General features: G+C 46.5%; 2 protein-coding genes across 5 annotated transcripts; one reads left to right on the top strand and one right to left on the bottom strand.

The window, feature by feature from the left end:
* Positions 1-146: 146 nt before the first annotated feature.
* Positions 147-12106, bottom strand: rad54l2 (RAD54 like 2). The gene is made up of 22 exons (XM_046875492.1): positions 11952-12106; positions 8442-8650; positions 8113-8362; positions 7912-8024; positions 7687-7803; positions 7340-7569; positions 6733-6915; positions 6487-6620; positions 6148-6344; positions 5722-6064; positions 5354-5531; positions 4843-5052; positions 4565-4683; positions 4288-4397; positions 4086-4185; positions 3508-3713; positions 3245-3420; positions 2514-2695; positions 2237-2415; positions 2039-2128; positions 1834-1923; positions 147-1371 (listed from the first exon to the last, which is right to left on the bottom strand). Exons 2-22 carry the CDS (start codon positions 8596-8598, stop codon positions 515-517), a joined length of 4221 nt encoding a protein of 1406 aa, XP_046731448.1. The 5' UTR covers positions 8599-8650; positions 11952-12106; the 3' UTR covers positions 147-514.
* A 2046-nt stretch (positions 12107-14152) lies between these two features.
* bap1 (BRCA1 associated protein-1 (ubiquitin carboxy-terminal hydrolase)) lies at positions 14153-21201 on the top strand. Of its 4 annotated transcripts, XM_046875501.1 has the most exons (18): positions 14154-14349; positions 14920-14949; positions 15054-15108; positions 15202-15334; positions 15449-15568; positions 15675-15736; positions 16484-16626; positions 16746-16824; positions 16910-17033; positions 17152-17287; positions 17376-17533; positions 17753-17859; positions 17942-18263; positions 18374-18591; positions 18775-18949; positions 19024-19116; positions 19246-19318; positions 20066-21201. In XM_046875501.1, exons 1-18 carry the CDS (start codon positions 14313-14315, stop codon positions 20197-20199), a joined length of 2199 nt encoding a protein of 732 aa, XP_046731457.1. In that variant the 5' UTR covers positions 14154-14312; the 3' UTR covers positions 20200-21201. The 4 variants fall into 4 exon arrangements, 1 of the variants encoding a protein (XP_046731457.1); XR_006928730.1 differs by lacking the exons at positions 19246-19318; positions 20066-21201 and having other exon boundaries at positions 14153-14349; positions 18374-18557; positions 18719-18949; XR_006928729.1 differs by lacking the exons at positions 19246-19318; positions 20066-21201 and having other exon boundaries at positions 17379-17533; positions 18374-18557; positions 18716-18949.
* The last annotated feature ends 393 nt before the right edge of the window (positions 21202-21594 follow it).

Here is a 21594-nt window from a genome sequence, read left to right as displayed (position 1 = left end):
TACTGCCTTCTTTAGAGGACGAGGCGAGTCAGGCTGCCTCGAAAAAAACGGCACAGACTCAAATTCTACGACAACGTTGTGCGTTTTTCACATTGCAATGCATCAGATACGACGCCGACACATGCCTCATGAATCCAGGCCAAACGTAAAAATGGCTTTTCCTCGTGTTCACCATGGTCTCTTTCTCTCTCTTGCCACATGTAAAAAACAAACAAACAAAAAAAAACCTCCAATCAAATACGCTAACGATCATTAATTAAAAAATAACAATTTCTCCTTTATCTATACGATGCTACGAGTTCTATCAAATAGCGGAAAAGTCCAAATTTGATATTTTTTTCAAATCATGGTTGCTGCCTGGAAACGGTCGCGCTGGCACTCGGTAGAGCAGTGTTATGGTCCCCTGGTGTTTAGAAATGCCGGTCTGCGAGTTTAGTTTAGTGTCATTTCAAACGTCCAGATCCGCCCACTTTTTCCCTTTTACTCAATGAGATTCCTGCGATGTTTTTGGAGCTCACTGGCCGATCACCTCGATGACGTCGTCGTCTGAGCTACTCCCGCCGTTCTCGGCGTGCCCGTGGTGCGTGTCGGGTCGACTCAACGCCGCCCCCAGCAGGCTGGACGGAGACAGGAAGGAGGAGGGCACGGCCGGGGCGGAGCCGGACGAGGATGAGGACAGGGAATTGGAGAAGATTCTAGAAGAGTCTGGGAGAAGAGTCTGGGTGTAGGGCATGGAGAACCCGGACAGCATGCTGGCCATACTGGGATTAAAGACGAACGGTGGAAGGGAGGAGGAAGCGGATGATGAGGAAGGTGCACAGGTGGAAGAGGAAGAAGAAGCAATGCTGGTCGATGAAGTGGAACCGTGGGTGGAGCTTAAAGCGTCGGAGGGGAACATGGGATGCAAATCTGGCAGAAAGTGACCTCGGGTGTTGCCACCCATCATCGGCGGTGTCATGTGACCCAGAGCGCCGAGTAGGCCCGGCGGAAATCCCACGGACCCCATGGTGTAACCGGGACTCACAGGGAATCCTGGGTAATTAGCAGCGGCTGTGGTGCTAGTGGTCCTTTTGGAACCTCGAGAGTCCGAGAGGAGTTTTCTCTTCAGGCTCTGGGTGTCGAGGCCAGAGCCCGAGCCAATCAGTTCGTTGCTCCGCTGAGACTCGGGGGCGTGGCCGTGCTGGGCGGGGCGGTCTGGGAGGTCGGAGAGCGTGAGGTCATTGGGGGCAGGCGCGTAATGATGGAGCGGGTGCAGCAGGTTGGGACTGGACGAGGGAGACATGCAGCGGACGCCGTCCGGAGAGAAACGCTTGAGCTCGAGAGGAGACGTGCGGCCGTTACTGACTGGCCGGAGGAGAGAACCACCCACATCTGAAGGAAGTGATGAAAAGAAAGATGATTAAAGCTGATCAGACATAACATTATGACCACTGATCAGCATAACAATATCACCACCTGCCTAATATTGTGTTGCTAAAACAATTGTGACCCAGGGATCATTAACAGCATGAACTATAGAAGCTCGTCTGTTGGATCAGACCACACAGACCAGCCTTCACAGGTGCTATGATGAAGAGTCAGTGTTCTTCACTACTGTCATAATGTTATGCCTGATCAGTGTAACAGCTGTCACTCAGCAGTGCTTCATGTCACGACATTATAATGATTGAAAAGCTATTATAGTGAAGAACGAGAAACAGGAAATAAAAAGAGGGATGAGATCAGTGAAGGAAAAAAGAACGGAGTAGAGAAAAAAGGGAAGAGGGAATGATGAGCAGAGAAAATGGATTGAGATAAAAATGCATGTGCGTGTGTGCGTTGATGATGGCACACCTCTAGGTGCAGAAGCAGCTCCTTCACTGGCTCGGGGCTTTCCGGAGCGGATGGCGAAGATCCGCCCATCATTAGTCCTGATGTACGTACCTGAGGGACACACACACACACACACACACACACACACACACACACACACAGAGTTATCAGCTGTATGAATAGTGTTTGGAGCTGCTGTAGAGCACTCTGCGTGGCATGATGCTACCTTTGGAGCCTTTGATGACGTGGATGCTCTCTCCAGCGCTGATCCTCGCCTGCACGTCCGTCGAGCTGTTGGTCCCAGGAATCACAATATCTACAGCACAGAGACTCATCAGTTTGAAGTGTAGACAGGAAATAACACTCCAGTGTGTGTGTGTGTGTGTGTGTGTGTGTGTGTGTGTGTGTGTGTGTGTGTGTATACCAGTGGTGGTGATGATCCGCTGGACGAGGACACCAGCCTTCTGTAGATAGTTAACGGGGAAAGCGGGGTTGGAGGCGTGGCCTCCCACACCGGCCTGGCGAGGCATCATGGGAATGGGAGTGGACTGGACGGGTCTCACGCTGGCGATCGGCTTCTCCTCCATCCGTGGCCCGGGTCTCCTGAGGATGGGATTTTTTTAGGATCATTGTTGCCGTAGTAACGTTCTGACGCCTCAATGTCTATGTGTGTGTGTGTGTGTGTGTGTGCGTGCGCTGACCAGTTCCTGATGTTGGGGAGACTCTGCTCGTTGGTGGGGTAGTAGTGTGCGTAGGACGGGCGCTGATAAGGCACAGACGCCCTCTTCTCATCCTCGTAGCTCTTCTTAGCTGCTTTCTTCTCGGCTTTGGTGAGTTTCAGGTCCTTGCGGTCCATCAGCAGAGACTCGTGCTGGAACGGCAGCTAGAGAAAGAGAGACACAAAGAGAATGTTCTTCACCTGTCGGGGGTGAACCTATCACTCTTTGGGTTGGTGCTAAGGGTGTGATATGGGGGGGGATATTTTCTGGGATTCTGCTGATAATGATAATCAGACAGTAATGCATTATTTGAAGGACAGGGTATTGATGATTTTAAACTGAAGCATTCAAGTAAAAACAAAAAGAATCGCTGCTCTGCTTTGCTGTAAAGTGAACCTGTCAGGATTCAGGGGATTTCCCGGGTCACGCCCCCCTGTGTTTTTTCTGTTCCCACCACGGCCAATGCTGATCGCTTCGGCTGAGACTCGTTTTTATGTGCTGGTTTGTCTGCTTTGGTTCCCAGATGCCTCCAAGTTTGCGTCAATGTTTGATTGAATTTACTTGAACTGAACTGAATTGTTCAGTGCTTCATGCAGCGTTTTGATTGGTTACTGATGTACTGGATAATTTGATTTTGCATATCATTACAACAACATTCCGGATACACATCACACCCCTAGTTGGTGCATTATGGGAAAGGATGAGGCACACACCTTGGTGATGAGGTGAGGATAGTGCAGACAGGCGTGCTTGATTACCGCCTCCATGTCATCGCTAAACAGCAGCACCGATTGGCTGGGATCGGACTCCTCCTCCACGTAGTGCAGCAGAGACTCCACCTCCTTCCTGGTGAATGTGAGGACGGGGTTCAAATCGTCCACCACGCGGTCTGCAGAGAGACACCGCTTATATAAATTGAGGACAACACACATGATGAGAAATCCATCTCTTAATCACACACACACACACCACTTACCAGACATGCCCTGCTTGGACACCTGCCGGTCGTAGATTTTCTTCTCCAGGGTAAAGTCACACACCAGCCTGTAGATGTAACAGGGTTTGTGCTGACCGTAGCGATACACTCGACACACTGCCTGGGCGTCATGGCACGGGTTCCAGGAAGCGTCCAGTACCACGACCCGGTTCGCCCCGATCAGGTTCACGCCCAAACACCCTGCCCTAAAACCAGATCCCGTATTAATCCCCACATTCTGCTGTAAAATCCTTTTCATTTAACACCAACGATTTCTTATGACATTTCTGTCCATTTCAACATTATGTAAAGGATCAGCACCTTCTCATTCAGCTCAGACTCACACCGATTGAAACAGTGGAATTTACAGAGATAAAGAGGTTATAAAGAGCTATAAAAGCATGCATACGTTTTGTGCCTAGATGTTTTTTTTTTATAATTGTAAATTGTCCCCTAATGAGTGATCTAGTGAAGATTGCTATCACTGCTTCTATCATTCACTCATCCATGTGTGTGTGTGTGTGTGTGTGTGTGTGTGTGTGTGTGTGTGAGAGTGAGAGAGAGAGAGAGAGAGACACCTGGTGGACAGGAGGAAGACCCAGGCTGTGCTGTTTGCTGGGTCGTTAAACTGGTTGATGAGTCTCTCTCGCTCCGTTGCTGATGTGCTGCCATCCAACCCTACAAACACACACGTATGAGTCAGCTGACTAAGTTGCATTGACCTGAAAACAACCACACACACACACACACACACACACACACACAGGTCTATATACTCACTGTAATAGTTGATGCCCCGGAGCCAGTTTTGCTTCTGGTTGGCCATTTTCATGGGCATCGGTCTCACAGCCAGGAACGACTCGATCACTGACAGTGTTGACAAACTCTGACTGTGATCGTGTACACACACACACACACACACACACACACACACACACACACACACACACACACACACACACACACTATAACATCCAGCTGTGACAGAAGAGTGTTAGGTCTGATTGGTGGCTGCTATAATGCTCTTTAGAGTTCTTTCTTCTCAGCACTTCGTTACCTAAAGACAAGGATTTTGTCTCCTCTGCTGACACTCTCCTCGATCAGGTGGAAGAGCAGAACCATCTTAGCAGAGTTCTCCAGGACACCCATCTGGTATCCACTCATGATGTCCTTTGCCTGCACCACAGACAGGTGAGAAGAAGGCAGGACACGTATTATTTTATTTACAGTCGGGGCAATAATGAGAGTTCACTGATTTCTGTATTGTAAATAGATGATTATTACAGAACAAGGAAAGTAAATGATGGAGTGAAGAAGCAGAAGAAGAAGTCGTACCCATTCGTAGGTGATGACTTGATTGGCTCGTTCCTGCAGAGGTGCGAGTGCCCCTTTAGTGCCAGTGTTGTCGGAGGTCTTGCCCTTTAACCCTGGAACGGAGCAGCGGGTCGCCGCCGTGGCATTCAAGTCATCCAGGTCCAGATCCTGCTCGTTTGCCAGGTTCTCCTTCTGCAGAGCTTCGTACAGAACGTCAGGGTGGTTCCAGATCTGAGGGAGAGGGTAAAGTCAGGAGAAACAAACCACCAAACAGGAGGTGTGTTAGAGTGTGAGACACAGGAGCTATGATCTGAGGTATCTGTGTGATCTGTACATTAAAACCCAGAAGAAGAAGAAGAAGGAGGAAAAAGAGAGGAGGAGGTTAATAAGGAGAAGAAAGAGAGGAGAAAGAAAATGAGTAGAAAGCAAAAGAGGAGGAAGAGGGAGTAGGACAAAGAGATGGAAACAGAGGAGAGAGGAGCAGAAGAAGGAGCGTGGAGGAGGAGGAGGAGAAGAAGAAAGAGCACACTACCTTGCAGCACACGCAGAAAGCTTTGAGTGGATTGAGACCGAGCCAACCGCTGTTCCCTGCCTCCCGGAAACGATTCATGAACTCTTTATAGAGCGCCCTCTGCAGGGGGGAGAGACGCACCAGGATCACATGCTCCTCTTTACTAGGCAGTTGTGTGCTGAGAACATCGTGACCCCGCCTGCCAAAAAAAATAAAATAAAATAAAACACAAAAATGGAATAAAAAACCCAATTCTAAAACAATCATTTGTTACAAATCCGAAGATGGTTTTTTATTTATTTATTTATTTTATACACGGACGTATGTCATGCAGGAAATAGAAACTATCAATACAAAGAATAATGACGTAGATAAACATTAAGACTCACCTCTGGACGAAGCCCTCGAGCAGGCTGTGCAGGACATGGCTGCGGTACCTCATGAGCCGGACGTCCTGCGGCGTGCTGTCGATGCACTGGCCGTTCAGGATCGGCCGCTCGAACATGTTGCTAAACTCCTGCCTCGTGCCCAGGAAGTCGGGACGCACAAAATCCACCATGCACCAGTACTCCAGCAGGTTGTTCTGCAGCGGGTAGCCGGTCAGCACCACGCGCCGCCGCGAGCGGATGTTCTTCAGCGCCTGCGACGTGCTGGCATGGCAGTTCTTAATGCGATGACCTTCGTCGCAGATCACCACGTCCGGCCCGGGCCGAGACAGAGCCTTCTCTATGTCTGGATACACACAAACCAAGAGCAAGATCAGTACACGCTCACTCGCTCCCTCGGACGTGTGAATAACAAATAAACTAATAAACCTTTCATGAGCTCCTGCTGCCGGTCCTCCTCGTCCAAGTCAATGATGATCGGCCCGGCGGGTTTTTTCGACTTCCTCTTACGGCCGGTGACGAAGCTCTTCTTCAGAGAGAGCAGCCGGTACATTTCATATCCCATCAGCAGCACGCCGCCGTCACGCGTCCACTCCTCCACCACTTTCGCCCGGCTCACCGTCGTCCTGCAGGGGGGGGGTAAAAGCTAAACCTGAGAGTTCCGACTTATAAACACCGCACAGGTCCACATACAATTAGGGGTGTAACGGTACACACACGTATTTGTACCCAACTTTCCAGGTTTTTATAAGATTTTTAATTAATCACTTGTGCTCGTCGTTCAGGAGGTGTACTCTGAAGCTTCGGGGATAAATGTGGACCGGATCTGCATCTGGAGGAAGGGATTCAGCTGAAGGCAACCACAGATTAAACTCTGCTAACCAGTTCTGCAGAGTGTTTACCTGGAGAGAGAGAGAGAGAGAGAGAGAGAGAGAGAGAGAGAGAGAGAGAGACACACATTAGCCACAGCTATTAGTAGTTTCCTGCAGATTGTGATGCTGGACAGAGTCTTACAGGCACGATGGCGAGGACGGTTGTGGCTCCTGTGTGTCGGAGCAGGATGTCGATGAAGGAGATGACCTGTAGGGTTTTGCCCAGTCCCATACTGTGTGCCAGGATGCAGCCGAACCCACTGCTGGTCTTATAGCGCTCCAGAGACTCCACCAGGTTATCGTACAGGAAACGGATCCCACCGATCTGTAGCACAACGCCAGATGGAACAATAATTACACACAATTTATAATCTCCTTCTGATGGATTTCATCTCGTATTGCACCTGGTGAGTCTTGGAGGTGTATCTGGGGGTGTATGAGTGGTGCAGGTTGGGTTCCACCCAAGCATTAGGCATTACTGCTGCAAGTTCTAAATGTGTGAGACAGGTGACCCTGGTGATCAGAGTCTACTTTAGAAACTTATTTGATGAGGTTGAGACCTGAGTGTGGATCAGAACAAGGAATACCTGGTGCAGGCTGGGTTCTACCTACACGTGAGGTGTACCTGCTGAGAAATCAGACCTGAGTGCGAGGTGTACCTGGTGGGTTTTAGACCTGAGCGCGAGTTTTAGACCCGAGCGCTATTTTGAGACCCGAGCGCGAGTTTTAGACAAGAGCGCGAGGAGCACCTGGTGAGGTTTGACGACACGTGCGAGCTGTGGGGCGAGGAACAGGTCGTCCTCCTCGGCCGGGTGGTTGATGTTGACCAGCACTCTGCCCTGGGCGTCCGGCTGGTTCAGGGCATCGTTGATGTGCGAGCCGCTGCTCTCCTCAGTCCCGGGAGAATTTGAGCGATCGTGCTCCTCATCCTCACTGATGTGGAACGTTTCCTCATCACCTGAGCTCAGTTCAATGACATCTACATACAGAGAGAGAAAGAGAGAGAGAGAGAGAGAGAGAGAGAGAGATGTTAGTAGCCCGGACGTAGGTAAGTAGGTGTGTATGTGTGTGTGTGTGTGTGTGTGGGTGTGTGTACCGTCTCTGGGTGCTTGTTTGGGAGGAGGTGCGGGTCCTCTGGACTCTCCTTCGTCTCCACTGCTGTCCAGGCAAATCACCTCTCCCTTAATAACAGTTGCCAAGGTGGGCAAGTCCACTGAGAAACAAAGAAAACACCACACACTTTTAGGGCAAGATCTTCCTTTGTAGTGGTGCATTTTGTGTGTGTGTGTGTGTGTGTGTGTGTGTGTGTGTGTGTGTGTACCAGCAGGTAATGGATAATCCTTCCTCTGCTGCTCCAGACGTTTTCTCCTCTCCAGCTCCTCCAGCTGTGCTGCTTTAGTTCCTGGTTCCAGCTGATGCTCCTCCAGTAACTTCCTGTTCACAACACACATTGTGTATAATGGTACACAGATTCATAGAACAAACATACGTATCCCATCATGCATCACTACTCGTATCGTACCTGATGTTCCTCCTCATGTGAGCAGATTTAGCTGGTTTGGAGCTTTTCTTCTTTGACTTCCTCTTGGGGGTGGAGTCTGTAGCCGCAGAGGCCCCCCGTGACCCATTTGGACTCGAAGGATGAGACTCGGACCTCGACGAGGACCGTGATGGAGCTCGAGAGGAAGGAGTGGAGCTCCCTGACAGTGAAGAACGAGCAGGGCTGGAGAGGCCCACCTTCTCCTCAGTCTCCATGGCCTCTGTTGTTTGGTCTGAAAGAAAACGCAGCACAGGAATCAGAAGATCTAAGCAGCTGCCTACTGATTCACATCATATGGAATTTATTCTCACCTGCTTCCTCTTCTTCTTCTTCCTCCTCTTCTTCATCGTCACCATCTTCGTCTGCGTCATTGTCTCCATCTCCATCCTCTTCCATCTCCTCTTCTTCCTCCTCTTCGCTGTTCAGGCTGGGCTCCAGATCACTCTCCGAGATCGCCTCTTCTGACATGGCGTCCCCTGGATCTTCAAGAGCACTACCTACACATCCTCACTCAGACCACCTTAAATACAAAACAGCCTCGTTAACACACACACACACACACACACACACACACACACACACACTCCACCTTAAATATGCTACTCGAGATATTAATCAGCCTTAATGGCATTTAGAAAAATATTCAGGTGTGTCCAAATTCCGTTAATCTGACAAAAGAAAGTTCAGAAGTTTCTCTTTCCAGAAAACTAGGAGAGATAAAGGGAGAGAAGTTGCAAAACATTTATTACATAAAACAGGTTATTGAGTTACATCAGTGGTGTGGTCCTGAGAAAATATAGGCCAGTAGCGCGCACACACGCACACGCACACACACACACACACGCACACACGCACACAGTCCCTCCCTCTACACACTCTTGTGGCGTGGCTAGCTCCGGCGTTGGATTACATCACAGTATTTTTTCGTTTGTGTGGCGATAAGATTATAGTCATCACTTGCTCGGTCACAGGAGGCACTCAACATCAAACAGCTCTATTACACACACACACACACACACACACACACACACACTTTATTATTTAAGTCTGTAGGAGTTATAAAACATGAATGAACGACTGTGTACCCCATCTCACACACTACATAAATCAACCTGTGTGTGTGTGTGTGTGTGTGTGTGTGTGTGTGTGTGACTGTGTGTTTTCACTCTGAACATTAAAAGTTGACCTGAAATAAGTTCCAGCAGAAGGAGAAGTAACGAAGTACAAATACTGTACAGAAGTAGATTTTTCATCTATCAGTTTTTTACTTTACTTTATTTTTTGGACATTTTTTTACTTTCACTCGACACATTTTTTCACAAATATCTTTACTTTCTACTTCTTACATTTTCTTACATTAAATCTATTTGGTGACATGATCAATATTTATTCTTCTCACTGCACCTGTTTTCTGTCATTGTGTGTCTTTTTAATCCACTGGTTTATCATTTAATTTGAGACAAAGTCCATCTGAAACATTTGTGCAAACAGTGTGAACGATGTTTAGATTGATGATGATGTTCAGGTGAACAGGTGATGGATGTGGTGATGATCAGGTGATGGATGTGATGATGTGAGATAAATGTGATGAACAGGTGATGGATGTGGTGATGATGAACAGGTGATGATGTGGAGTGAGATCAATGTGATGATCAGGTGATGGATGTAGTGATGAGATCAATGTGATGATCAGGTGATGGATGTGGTGATGAACAGGTGATGGATGTGGTGATGATGATCAATGTGATGAACAGGTGATGGATGTGGTTATGATCAGGTGATGGATGTGATGATGTGAGATAAATGTGATGAACAGGTGATGGATGTGATGATGAACAGGTGATGATGTGGAGATGAGATCAATGTGATGATCAGGTGATGGATGTGGTGATGATCAATGTGATGATCAGGTGATGGATGTGGTGATGAACAGGTGATGGATGTGGTGATGATGATCAATGTGATGAACAGGGGATGGATGTGGTGATGATCAGGTGATGGATGTGATGATGTGAGATCAATGTGATGATCAGGTGATGGATGTGGTGATGATGAACAGGTGATGATGTGGAGATGAGATAAATGTGATGATCAGGTGATGGATGTGGTGATGAGATCAATGAGATGATCAGGGGATGGATGTAGTGATGAGATCAATGTGATGAACAGGGGATGGATGTGGTGATGATCAGGTGATGGATGTGGTGGTGAGATCAATGTGATGAACAGGGGATGGATGTGGTGATGATGATCAATGTGATGAACAGGGGATGGATGTGGTGATGATCAGGTGATGGATGTGGTGGTGAGATCAATGTGATGAACAGGTGATGGATGGTGATGATGATCAGGTGATGGATGGTGATGATGAACAGGTGATGATGTGGTGATGAGATCAATGTGATGAACAGGTGATGATGTGGTGATGAGATCAATGTGATGAACAGGTGATGGATGTGGTGATGATCAGGTGATGGATGTGGTGGTGAGATCAATGTGATGAACAGGTGATGGATGTGGTGATGATCAGGTGATGGATGTGGTGGTGAGATCAATGTGATGAACAGGGGATGGATGTGGTGATGGTGATCAGATGATGGATGTGGTGATGATGATGAACAGGTGATGGATGTGGTGATGAGATCAATGTGATGAACAGGTGATGGATGTGGTGATGATGATCAGGGGATGGATGTGATGAGATCAATGTGATGATCAGGTGATGGATGTGGTGATGATCAGGTGATGGATGTAGTGATGAAAATCAATGTGATGAACAGGGGATGGATGTGGTGATGATGATCAGGGATGTAGTGATGATGATCAGGTGATGGATGGTGATGATCAGGTGATGGATGTGGTGATGATCAGGTGATGGATGTAGTGATAAAATCAATGTGATGAACAGGTGATGGATGTGGTGATGGTGATCAGATGATGGATATGGTGATCAGATTATGGATGTGGTGATGATGATGAACAGGTGATGGATGTAGTGATGAGATCAATGTGATGAACAGGTGATGGATGTAGTGATGAGATCAATGTGATGAACAGGTGATGGATGTAGTGATGAGATCAATGTGATGAACAGGTGATGGATGTGGTGATGATCAGGTGATGGATGTGGTGATGATGATGATGAACAGGTGATGGATGTAGTGATGAGATCAATGTGATGAACAGGTGATGGATGTGGTGATGATCAGGTGATGGATGTGGTGATGATGATGAACAGGTGATGGATGTAGTGATGAGATCAATGTGATGATCAGGTGATGGTCCGCTACACTGCGGTCATTCCGTCTCCGAGCTTCACCACTCACACGCTCTACTGCAGGAGCGCAAGAACCCAGGCTCGGTCCCAAATCCCGCCCACTGCCCGCGTAGTGAACTACCCCGTAGTGTGAAGCGGGTTACTTCCCATCACGCGCAGAGTGCCTGTGTGAGGGAAAAGGGCGGGATTTGGGACACAGCCGCCACCGTGGCCTAAACACGGGCTGTGACTGAGGCTAGCCTGCTATCCTGTTAACTTCTATTGTGTACAGGCGCAGGCGCCGCCAGAACCCCGCTTTATAAGCCGCCTTGTTGTGTCTGGGGCCTGGATTTGTTTTTTTCCAGGCTGCATTTAAACACTACCGGGTTAATGACTCCATCTAAACCGATTTCTTCCCGAATCTCCGCAGGAGCGCGTTAGCATCCACGGCTAGCCGCTCTGAAGAATGAGCTCGATATGTTTTTCTCCGATCTGCAGCACGGCACTTTTTTTTTTTGTTTGTTGACATTTCGCACCACAGTGTGTGTTTAATCTGCGCTCTTACCTTCTGCACCTCCACGATGAAACCGGACGCTTTAGCACCGGCACCTCATCAAACAAACCGCTTTTATTCTCGCCGAATTATTTTATTTTTCCCTTTAATACACACTTTCCATAGGCGCAACATGAACATTCCGGACTACAACACGAGCTGCAGGTTTATGGTTCCGGTCTTCACACAGTTCCCAATTCATATATTATTTATTATTTTATATATATATATATATATATATATATATATATATATATATATATATATATATATATATATATATATATATATATATATATTTACACACCGGATTGCAAATTGTTATTGCAATCTTTATTTAATAATAATAATCATAATAATAATAATAATAATAAAGTGTAACCAGCTCAATCTTTAGTGTGGTTTAACTCTGTATCAGAATCTGGTTTATTGGCCAAGTTTGTTGACACACAAGCTGTTTGTGACTCTCAAAGTACAGACATAAATATCACTACATACAGTACTTATAGATATGAAGCAGTAAATATAATTATGGTGAGTTGTTAGTGAGGGTGAATGCTTGGGGAAAGAAACTGTTCCTGTGACTGGCAGTTTTGGTAAACAAAGTTCTGTAGCGCCACCAGAAGGGAGGAGCTGAAAGATGTTGTGTCCAGGGTGCGAAGGGTCAGTAGTGATTATTCCTGCCCGGTTTCTGGTTCTTGAATGGTACAGGTCCTGGAGCGTGAGCAGAGGAGCACCAATGATTTTTCTGCTGGTTTAACTGTTTTCTGCAGTCTGTTTCTGTCCCGTTTCTTTCCTGCTCCAAACCTGATGGTGATTGATGAGCACAGGACAGATTCGATGACTGCAGTGTAGATGTGGATGTGGAAGCACAGATAGTACGGAATCATGACCATAGGCTTCCTGAAAGCAAGGTTTCAACGGTCCTATAATACAATGTGGCCATCTGCATCTGTAAGACAATTAAACCAATAAGATATTCAATGTATATTCTCAAACAAATACAACTAATAAAGAAAGACATTAAGAACATCTAAGACTACTAGAAATCAGATTATAGTATACAGAAGATACAGTAAATAAAATAAGCGTGCATGATGCAGGTGCTCTGTCTTCTGCCTATGCTTTCTCTCACTCACCAAGAGGAACATGTGGAGGTGGTGGTACAGGTTTACTGTTGTCATGGAGATGGTGTTTTGCACCTCTCCCTTTTTCTCGTATAACCATCTCTTTTGAATTCCACGCAGTTTGTTACCTCTCCAAACTTTCTTGAAGAGATTGAGACATGCCTCAGTACTGTCCCTTCTGCCAGCACCCCTCTGACAGTTCATGGTGATTTCAACCTCGCATCTGACAAACTTCAGTCATCTTGCCTTCTGACTCTTCTGAATTCCTTCTCTGTGGTATTTAGCAGCTGAAGTAGAAAAAAACACAACTCGATGCAGACCTACCCTCTTATCGTGCAGTTTTCTTCAGGTGTGACTCCACAGCATCTTCTCTTCACTATTCAAACCCCTGCTCCACCTGCTTCATCCTCCCTGACTGCCAAAGACTTCGCCTTCTTCTACGATAAGAAGATTAAGAAAATCTGCCAGTCCTTCACTTCTTCCCTGACCGTGCTTACAAAGCCAAAAATGAACCTGTGCCTTCTTACCTCAACACTCCTCGCACTGATCATGCTGCCTGAGATCTTCCAGCCCTGCTCGACAGGCCCACCTTCTCTCAGAGCGTCCCATGTTCATAATTAGTTCAAACACTGGATGTGTGAATGTAGGAAAATTAAATGTAGAAATGTGTGATGAGAAATGTGAAAGTAGAAGTGATTGCAGACACGTGACTAGAAATGGTGAATGTAGAAATGTGTAAAAATAGAAATGGTGAATTTTAATTGTGGATATTTGACTGTATAAATGTTGACTGTTAATTGAAGAAATGTAGAAATGTAGAAATGTGACTGGAAATGTGTGAAACTGATGAATTTGAAATGAGAGTGTAGATATGGGTGAAAGATATGGCTGAATTGTTGAATGTAGAAATTGGTGAAAATGTAGAAATGAGACAAGAATTTAGTGGATGTAGAAATTTATCAATACATTAAAACTCAAAAAAATAAAAAATAAAAGACGATTATTTTTCTCACACACATTTGCGCCATCTACTGGCGGTTGTTACAACTGCAGCCGCAGCTACGTCGCAGGTTGATGACGCAATCAAAACCGCCCGAGTATGTTTTTTTTTGTGTGTATTGTGTTTACTGGGACGCTTCGGTGTTCATTGCTGAACGTTTCCGAGCTCCGCGGGTGTAAAAACAACAACATGGACTTTATATAATTAAACTGTAAGACTGTTTGGACTTGATTGTAGATTATAAAGATGAGTAAAGGCTGGCTGGAGCTGGAGAGCGACCCCGGTAAGTTAGTTAGTTAGCTAAGCTAAGCTAAGTGGAGCTAACGGTAATGAGCCCACAATCAAGCTGTTACACTGTGAATACTTAGTGTCCGGAATAAAACACTGCTATAATCATTTATTATAATGTAGAATTCCATCATTAAACACAGGCACACTGTACTATAATAATCAGAGAAATTATAGTACAGTACCCAGGGAATGAACTACTTTCAGATCTTAGAATTATTACTACATTTATTTGATATGTAGCAAAATAGAATATTAGTATATACAGGTTTATGAATCTTTATTTCCCCCCGAGATGCAGTGATTTAATTTTATAAGTTTTGATAAGGGAATAAAGATGCTATTTTTAAGAGTGTAAAAAAATATTACACATTATCAGCTTTCGGTTATATGATATATTTGGTCTATGATGATGATATGTGTATAATTGAGTGTGTATATGATCAATCCCCGCCCCTGTAATCTCCGGGGTTCAGGATGTCCGTGTCAGAAGCATAAGCAGTACGTGTACCATAGACGTGTGTGTGTGTGTGTGTGTGTGTGTGTGTGTGTGTGTTTGTTTCAGGTCTCTTCACGCTGCTGGTGGAGGATTTCGGTGAGGAGCGTCTATTTCCTGCTCACGCTTGATTTCACAGATGATTTGAGCTAAAATGAGGTTAGCTGTCATGAAGCTAATAAAGATGTTTGTGTGTTGCTCAGGTGTGAAGGGCGTCCAGGTGGAGGAGATCTATGACCTGCAGAGTAAATGCCAGGGGTAATGGACCATCTCACACACACACGCACATGAGAATGTTGTGTGAGACAATAAAACATGGTGTGTGTGTGTGTGTGTGTGTGTACACCCCAGCGCTGTTTATGGCTTCATCTTCCTGTTTAAATGGATTGAGGAGCGTCGCTCCAGGAGGAAAGTTTCCACTCTGGTGGACGAGACATCGGTTATTGATGACGACATCGTCAACGACATGTTCTTCGCTCACCAGGTCGGTCTCACGTGCGTCAGTCTGCTCATCAGACGCTCTCTTTCACATTTCTACAGAGAGTTTTTAACCGTTACAACCAATTCTTACAACCTGCGGGAAATTTTGTGTGTGTAGCTGATTCCAAACTCGTGTGCGACTCATGCCTTACTGAGCGTGCTCCTGAACTGCAGTAGGGTGGAGCTAGGCAGCACACTGAGCCGCATAAAGGTCTTTACCAAGGGGTTCAGTCCAGAGGTGTGTAGACAAACACACACTCTTCTCTTAATTATTATGAATTTATGAGTCGAGCTTCACTGAAACTTCTTTGTGTGTGTGTGTGTGTGTGTGTGTGTGTGCACAGAGTAAAGGCTATGCCATCGGGAATGCTCCAGAGTTAGCCAAGGCACACAACAGTCATGCCAGGTACCACATCTGCAGAGTTACTACATGTACATTCAGTCTCCTGGTTAAAAGGTTCAGATGTGTGTGTCAATACACATCTGTCAAGCACGTGTCAATAGTCAGTGGTAGATTCGTGTTTTTTTTTTTTTTGCCACCAAAAGTTGATTTGCTATCTTCAAAAATCCATAGCGATAGTTTTTCCGGGTCGCTTCTGTATCTGGAGCAGCTGAGAAGGTCTGTAATTTATGAAAGATCAAGAGCGGTCTCTAGAAGCGAATGAATGACGGCAAGTGCTGTTTGTTTTGATACGCGAGAACGCAAGCTGCACCTCATTAGTGTTAGTTCATAGTGCATTAACTAAAGTCAACAGATAAAATGAACTTAAACCTGTATTATTAAATGTTAATATTAACAAATAAATAATACTTCTAAAGCATTTATTAGGTTTAGTTAATGTTAGAAATGGAATCACACTGTATATCATTACAATTTCACATAAACCCAAACAGTCGTGTGTAAAATGGCACATCAATAAATGTCTTCACAAAGGCCAGAGCATTAAAATGACATTTATTTTTGTAATAAAGTTCAGTACTACTTTACAACAGTGTTCTGCTTTTTCAGTATCCATCCTGAAAACTATCAGTTATTCATTATTCAGTATATCAAGTACGATCCGACCAATCTATCGGTGGCCCTCTAGTCACTAGTCAGGCAGGATGTTATTAATGACTGTGTGAAACACTTGTCTCTCTGTGTCCTCTGGAGGCCTGAACCACGGCACCTGCCCGAGAAGCAGAACGGCATCAGCGCCGTGAGGACGATGGAGGCCTTCCACTTTGTCAGCTACGTTCCCATCAAAGACCGACTGTTCGAGCTGGACGGCCTGAAAGCCTACCCCATCGACCACGGTCCGCTCTTACACACCCACACACAGCCTGGTGTCCTCGTGATTCTTTGTTTTAATGTCTCTGTCTGTCTGTCCCTGAGGCCTTATGCCATGCAAATAAACCTGTGCGTGTGTCTGCAGGTCCGTGGGGGGAGGAGGAGGAGTGGACAGACAAGGCTCGGAGGGTCATTATGGAGAGGATCGGCCTGGCAACCGCAGGGTGAGACACACCCTCGCTTTTATTCTTCTCTGTACACACACACACTATATATATAAATATAGACCCACCTTTTACCTCTCTGCAGTGAGCCGTACCACGACATCCGCTTCAACCTGATGGCTGTGGTTCCTGACCGCAGGGTGAAGTATGAGTCCAGGCTCGAGGTCCTAAAACGCAACCGGCAGATCGTTCTGGAAGGACTGCAGCAGGTAAAGGGGAAAATTTATACCAATTTAATTTAAACTCGGGTCCATTTATGTGTTCCATCGCCCCCTGCTGTTTATCTCTCTGTAGTGTTTCCTGACACAGGTCCTTTTTTTTTTTCAGGCGATCAGAGCTACCCAGACAGACGCGGTGCAGGAACGCAAGCCGCAAGACTCCTCCTCTGAGTCCACGCCCCCCACTGTAAAAAAGGAGGAGCGTTCAGACACTCCGATAGCTCCTGCCCCGACTCCGCCCACAGGTGTGTGTGATGACTAGCAGATGAAATTTTTTAAAAACATTCTATTTGTGTCCTGATGGACTCACTTTGCGTGTGTGTGTGGATTTAGCAGACGGGAGTGCTCTTGCTGTGTCCAGCTCCTCAGAAAAACACAAAACCACAGTAAAGCCCCCTGCTCCGCCTCCAGGGGGCAACACCAGCGGCCCCATCGTCCAGCGCCTGCCTGCTTTCCTGGACAACCACAATTATGCCAAGTCCCCCATGCAGGTGAGTTGTGAGACACGGATGTCCATAAATAAATATATAAAAAATAAATAAATAAATAAAAACTCGAATATCTAAACAATATGTATTCTTTAGTGTTAAAGGAGGAAATCCTGCCAATTCCACATATCGAGGAAGTAAATGAATGAAGGATGGAAGGAATGAAGACATTTGTTAAAGTTCTATGTGTGTGTGTGTGTGTGTGTGTGTGTTTGTGTGAAGGAGGAGGAGGACCTGGCTGCAGGTGTGGCCCGTGCTCGTGCCCCCGGACCCCCTCAGCCCTCGTATTCTGATGATGAGGATGACTATGAGGATGAAGAGGAGGACAGGTGAGTGACACACAGAGAGAGTAGGCGGGGTCATTTAGCGACTCCGTGCCTCCTCATCCACGTCATGCGGTTTATTTTACAGGTTCCGCAAAAAGCCAAGCGTGCGTGGACGGGGCGTGACCCGGAGCGGCACTGGGGGTGGTGTCTCAGGCGTGGAGAGCCAGCTGGCTCTGAGCATGCTCGCTGAGAGACTTAAAAAGGAGACACAGAAGAAGGAGGCGTCGTCCGTGACGCCCGCACCCGGCTCCTCGGCCCTGAACGTGCGCACCGAGGGCCGCACCGGGGGCATCAGCATCACGCCCGCCTGCCAGCCCTCGCCTACGCCCAGCAATGAGAGCACGGACACGGCCTCCGAGATTGGCAGTGCTTTCAACTCGCCTCTGAGATCTCCGGCACGCTCGCAGGTGCGGATCATCACGGTTCATTACGGCCGTTTTATTTCCGTTTATTTTCCGAACATCTCGGGTTCTCGTGTGAGTTACGCTTTCTTCACCCAAACCTCCCCTGTCTTCAGGCTGCCACTCGACCCTCCAGCCCCGTGGCCTGCCACCTGAGCCGCGTGCTGTTCGGAGAAGATGACGTCCTGCTAAGACTGGACACTCGACACAATCGCGCCGTCCGAGAACTCGGAGCGCTGATCAGCTCCACGCAGCTGCAGCTTAGAGACGACGGGACCATCTTTACACTTCTGAGTACTGGTACAGCACACACACACACCCCTTCTGAGGTGAAGTAGTATTAAAGCAGGAAATCTACATGCTAGAATATAAATACCTTCTAGTAAAGGTGTGTGTGTGTGTGTGTGTGTGTGTGTGTGTGTGTGTGTGTGTGTGTGTGTGTTTCGTCTCCACAAAAGCAGTGTGTGATGCGGTAAAAAAAGCTGGAGGACCAGACAGTAAGGATGCGAGCGAGAAGGTGGAGAAAGGAGGCTCAGGGGAGACATGGATGCAGGGAAAGGGGAGCATCTCGTGAGCTAAAACAGGAAAAGGAGATCTCGGAGTCGAGCAACGACAAGACTAGCGTTGAGACGCCGAGCTTCGCCGAGCCCGAGGCGCTCACCAAACCACTCGGGGAGAAATACACGCCTAAAGTAAGGAGCAGTTCATACACTGTGTTCATGCTGCTCACTGGTGGTGGTGACGGTGTTCCTCTTCCCCCCTGTAGGAGCTGTTGGCTCTGCTGAAGTGTGTGGAGGCCGATATCGCCAACTACGAGGTATATCTAAAAGAGGAGGTGGAGAAACGCAAGAAATACAAGGTACCAGCTCCAACCTGCCTTTAAAATCTCAACACAACGACCATCATTAGTCATAATACTGCTTATAATAACTGTGTGTGTGTGTGTGTGTGTGTGTGTGTGTGTGTGTGTGTGTGTGTGTGTCTTCAGATCGATGACCAGAGAAGGACCCACAACTATGATGAGTTCATCTGCACCTTCATTTCCATGCTGGCACAAGAAGGTACACGTTTTACACACACACACACACACACACACAAAGCCAAGTGTTTGAGATCAGAGTTTCTCAGCTTGAGTCCAGCACAGTTTTAAGTTCTCCTTGATCCAGTTACACCTAAAGTCGTCTAATGAACTGAAGAATAAGGTGTGTGTGTGTGTGTGTGTGTGTGTGTGTGTGTGTGTGTGTGTGAGGATGAGGATGAGGGTGGAAGTCCTGCTGTACATGAAAGATAAATTTAAATATAGTAATAATAATAATAAAAAGGATGATGATAATTTTAAAGGACACTAGGACAGTCTCTCTGAAACACGTGACCTCAGGGTCTTTAAGAGTCACGGTTTTATGGCATGTTTTAAGACATGAAGTAGGATCCTGCCCCCCCCCCCATTAGTCTCCATCTTTCTCTGATTTTATTTCACCTAATTAGTCTCTCTCTCTCTTATTCTAGCTCTCTCTATAATTCTCTCTGTCTCTTTCTCTTACTGTCAGTTGTGTGACTCTGGTTGGGGAAGTCGCCGTCTCCATGGAGATGTGTTAGCGTGTACTAGCATGTAGTGATAACAGTGATTAGCGTAGAGGTGGGGTCTTTCCCCATCAGCCTGTAGCAACCTCGTGATTCACTCTTAATAAAACCTTTAATTCCTGCTGCTGGAGCTGAAGACTGCAATCTGTGTGTCTCTTTCACTCACTGACTCTAATCGTGTGTGTGTGTGTGTGTGTGTGTGTGTGTGTGTGTGTGTGTGTGTGTAGGGATGCTGGCGAGCCTGGTGGAACAGAACATTTCGGTGCGCAGGCGTCAGGGCGTCAGCATCGGCCGCCTCCATAAACAGCGCAAGCCGGACCGGAGGAAGCGATCGCGGCCGTACAAAGCCAAGCGGCAGTGAGGAACGCGGCCCGGTGCCGGGAGTTCTCTTAGAAAGGTGCAGATAAACTCTCTTTTGTAAAGGCAAGAAATAATGAACAAATCAGTGCAACTACCACTGCTGAATACAGCATAGCTCACACACACACAGTGGGGTTATGATGACTCGCTCAGAGAAGAAAAACAATATATACAGCGCTAGTGAACATGTACACACCGGGAAAGAGGGGCACTAGTGATCACACCTAAAATACAATATAACTAGTCTTGAGGCACATGAAGACGAGCCGTGTCAGTGAACACGCCGAGAATAACCAAGATGAAGTGAACACACACATGGATCAAGCTGTGTGTGTAGGTGTGTGTAGGTGTGAACTAAATAATTTGAAATACTGGTGCTGGTGATCACTCTGAGATGCACCGCGGTAGTGAGCACAACTGCACATGTACAGACTAGAGACAGCAAACACACCCGAAATGATCAAAGCTAGCACTGATCAATACACTCATACTTCTGAAAACCAGTACTAGTCTTCGTGGAAACAGTTGTGGTATTAAAACGATTGCTTGTGAACACACCATTTACACGTAGAAAAGCCAGGAAGTGGGGAAAACACACCCTGACTCAAAACAAAAGCACCTGTAAACACCCTAAAACGCTGTAGTGCTGGTGAACGCAACTCGGCACGTGTCCTGGCAGGACGTGCGTATCGCTACAGACTACAGGCCAAACGCAAAAAAAATGTGATCTTGTACATTATGGACGATTCTTCACTCTCGTATTTAATCGCTGAAGCAATAAGAGCTCCGAACGCCAGGAAACATTTCCGGAGACGCTCTCGTCTGGAGGGATCAGTGTTAATGGAGACAAAGGTTTCAAATTGTGACCAAACTCCCAGAGCTCTATGTTGTGCCATATCGTGTGTGTGTGTGTGTGCGTATGTGTGTGAGTGTGTGTGCATGATCGATTTGTAATGGTCGTTTCTTGATGTTCAAACTCGAATAAATATGTTACACTATAAAAGCGTGCCCTTGTTCAGTCTGTATTTTGTTGTAAGTTGTTTCTTCTGCAAATTGTTACCCACCGTAATGTTAAAATTCCCCTAAGAACTATGAGAAACAGTGTTCCAGTCTCACAGTGGTCCTACACGGCTGTTGGTGTGCAGGTTGGACCGGAGGATCTCGAGAGAAAAAAACTGCATGAACTTCATTTTATTTTCAGAACACATGCTCTATAAACTCAGCCTCAGTGTCTCATGTTTTATTTTTGTCTCGATCTTCAGATCAACATTCTTGCTGGTTTCTAACTTTTCAGACCGTGACCTAGATTCATGCTAAAAATGTTTACACTGTGCCTCGACAGCATCAAAGAATTTCTGGGATCTGTAACAAAGTTTTCTCTCTGAATGAAATTATA

Source organism: Silurus meridionalis, chromosome 19, assembly GCF_014805685.1.
Source record: "Silurus meridionalis isolate SWU-2019-XX chromosome 19, ASM1480568v1, whole genome shotgun sequence".
NCBI lineage: Eukaryota > Metazoa > Chordata > Actinopteri > Siluriformes > Siluridae > Silurus > Silurus meridionalis.
The sequence above is the reverse complement of the archived record's forward strand: the minus strand, read 5'-3'. Positions and strand labels throughout refer to the sequence as shown.

What these genes read in the sequence shown, in the direction of transcription:
- rad54l2 (XM_046875492.1), bottom strand. Translation starts at nt 8,598, where the DNA reads ATGTCAGAAGAGGCGATCTCGGAGAGTGATCTGGAGCCCAGCCTGAAC. An exon ending in CAAACAAGCACCCAGAGACG is followed by an intron (nt 7,570 to 7,686) that starts GTACACACACCC and finishes CTCTGTATGTAG; the next exon opens with ATGTCATTGAACTGAGCTCA. An exon ending in AAGTCATCACCTACGAATGG is followed by an intron (nt 4,684 to 4,842) that starts GTACGACTTCTT and finishes TCTGTGGTGCAG; the next exon opens with GCAAAGGACATCATGAGTGG.
- bap1 (XM_046875501.1), top strand. Translation starts at nt 14,313, where the DNA reads ATGAGTAAAGGCTGGCTGGAGCTGGAGAGCGACCCCG. An exon ending in TGCCCCGACTCCGCCCACAG is followed by an intron (nt 17,288 to 17,375) that starts GTGTGTGTGATG and finishes GTGTGGATTTAG; the next exon opens with CAGACGGGAGTGCTCTTGCT. An exon ending in GGGAGAAATACACGCCTAAA is followed by an intron (nt 18,950 to 19,023) that starts GTAAGGAGCAGT and finishes TCCCCCCTGTAG; the next exon opens with GAGCTGTTGGCTCTGCTGAA.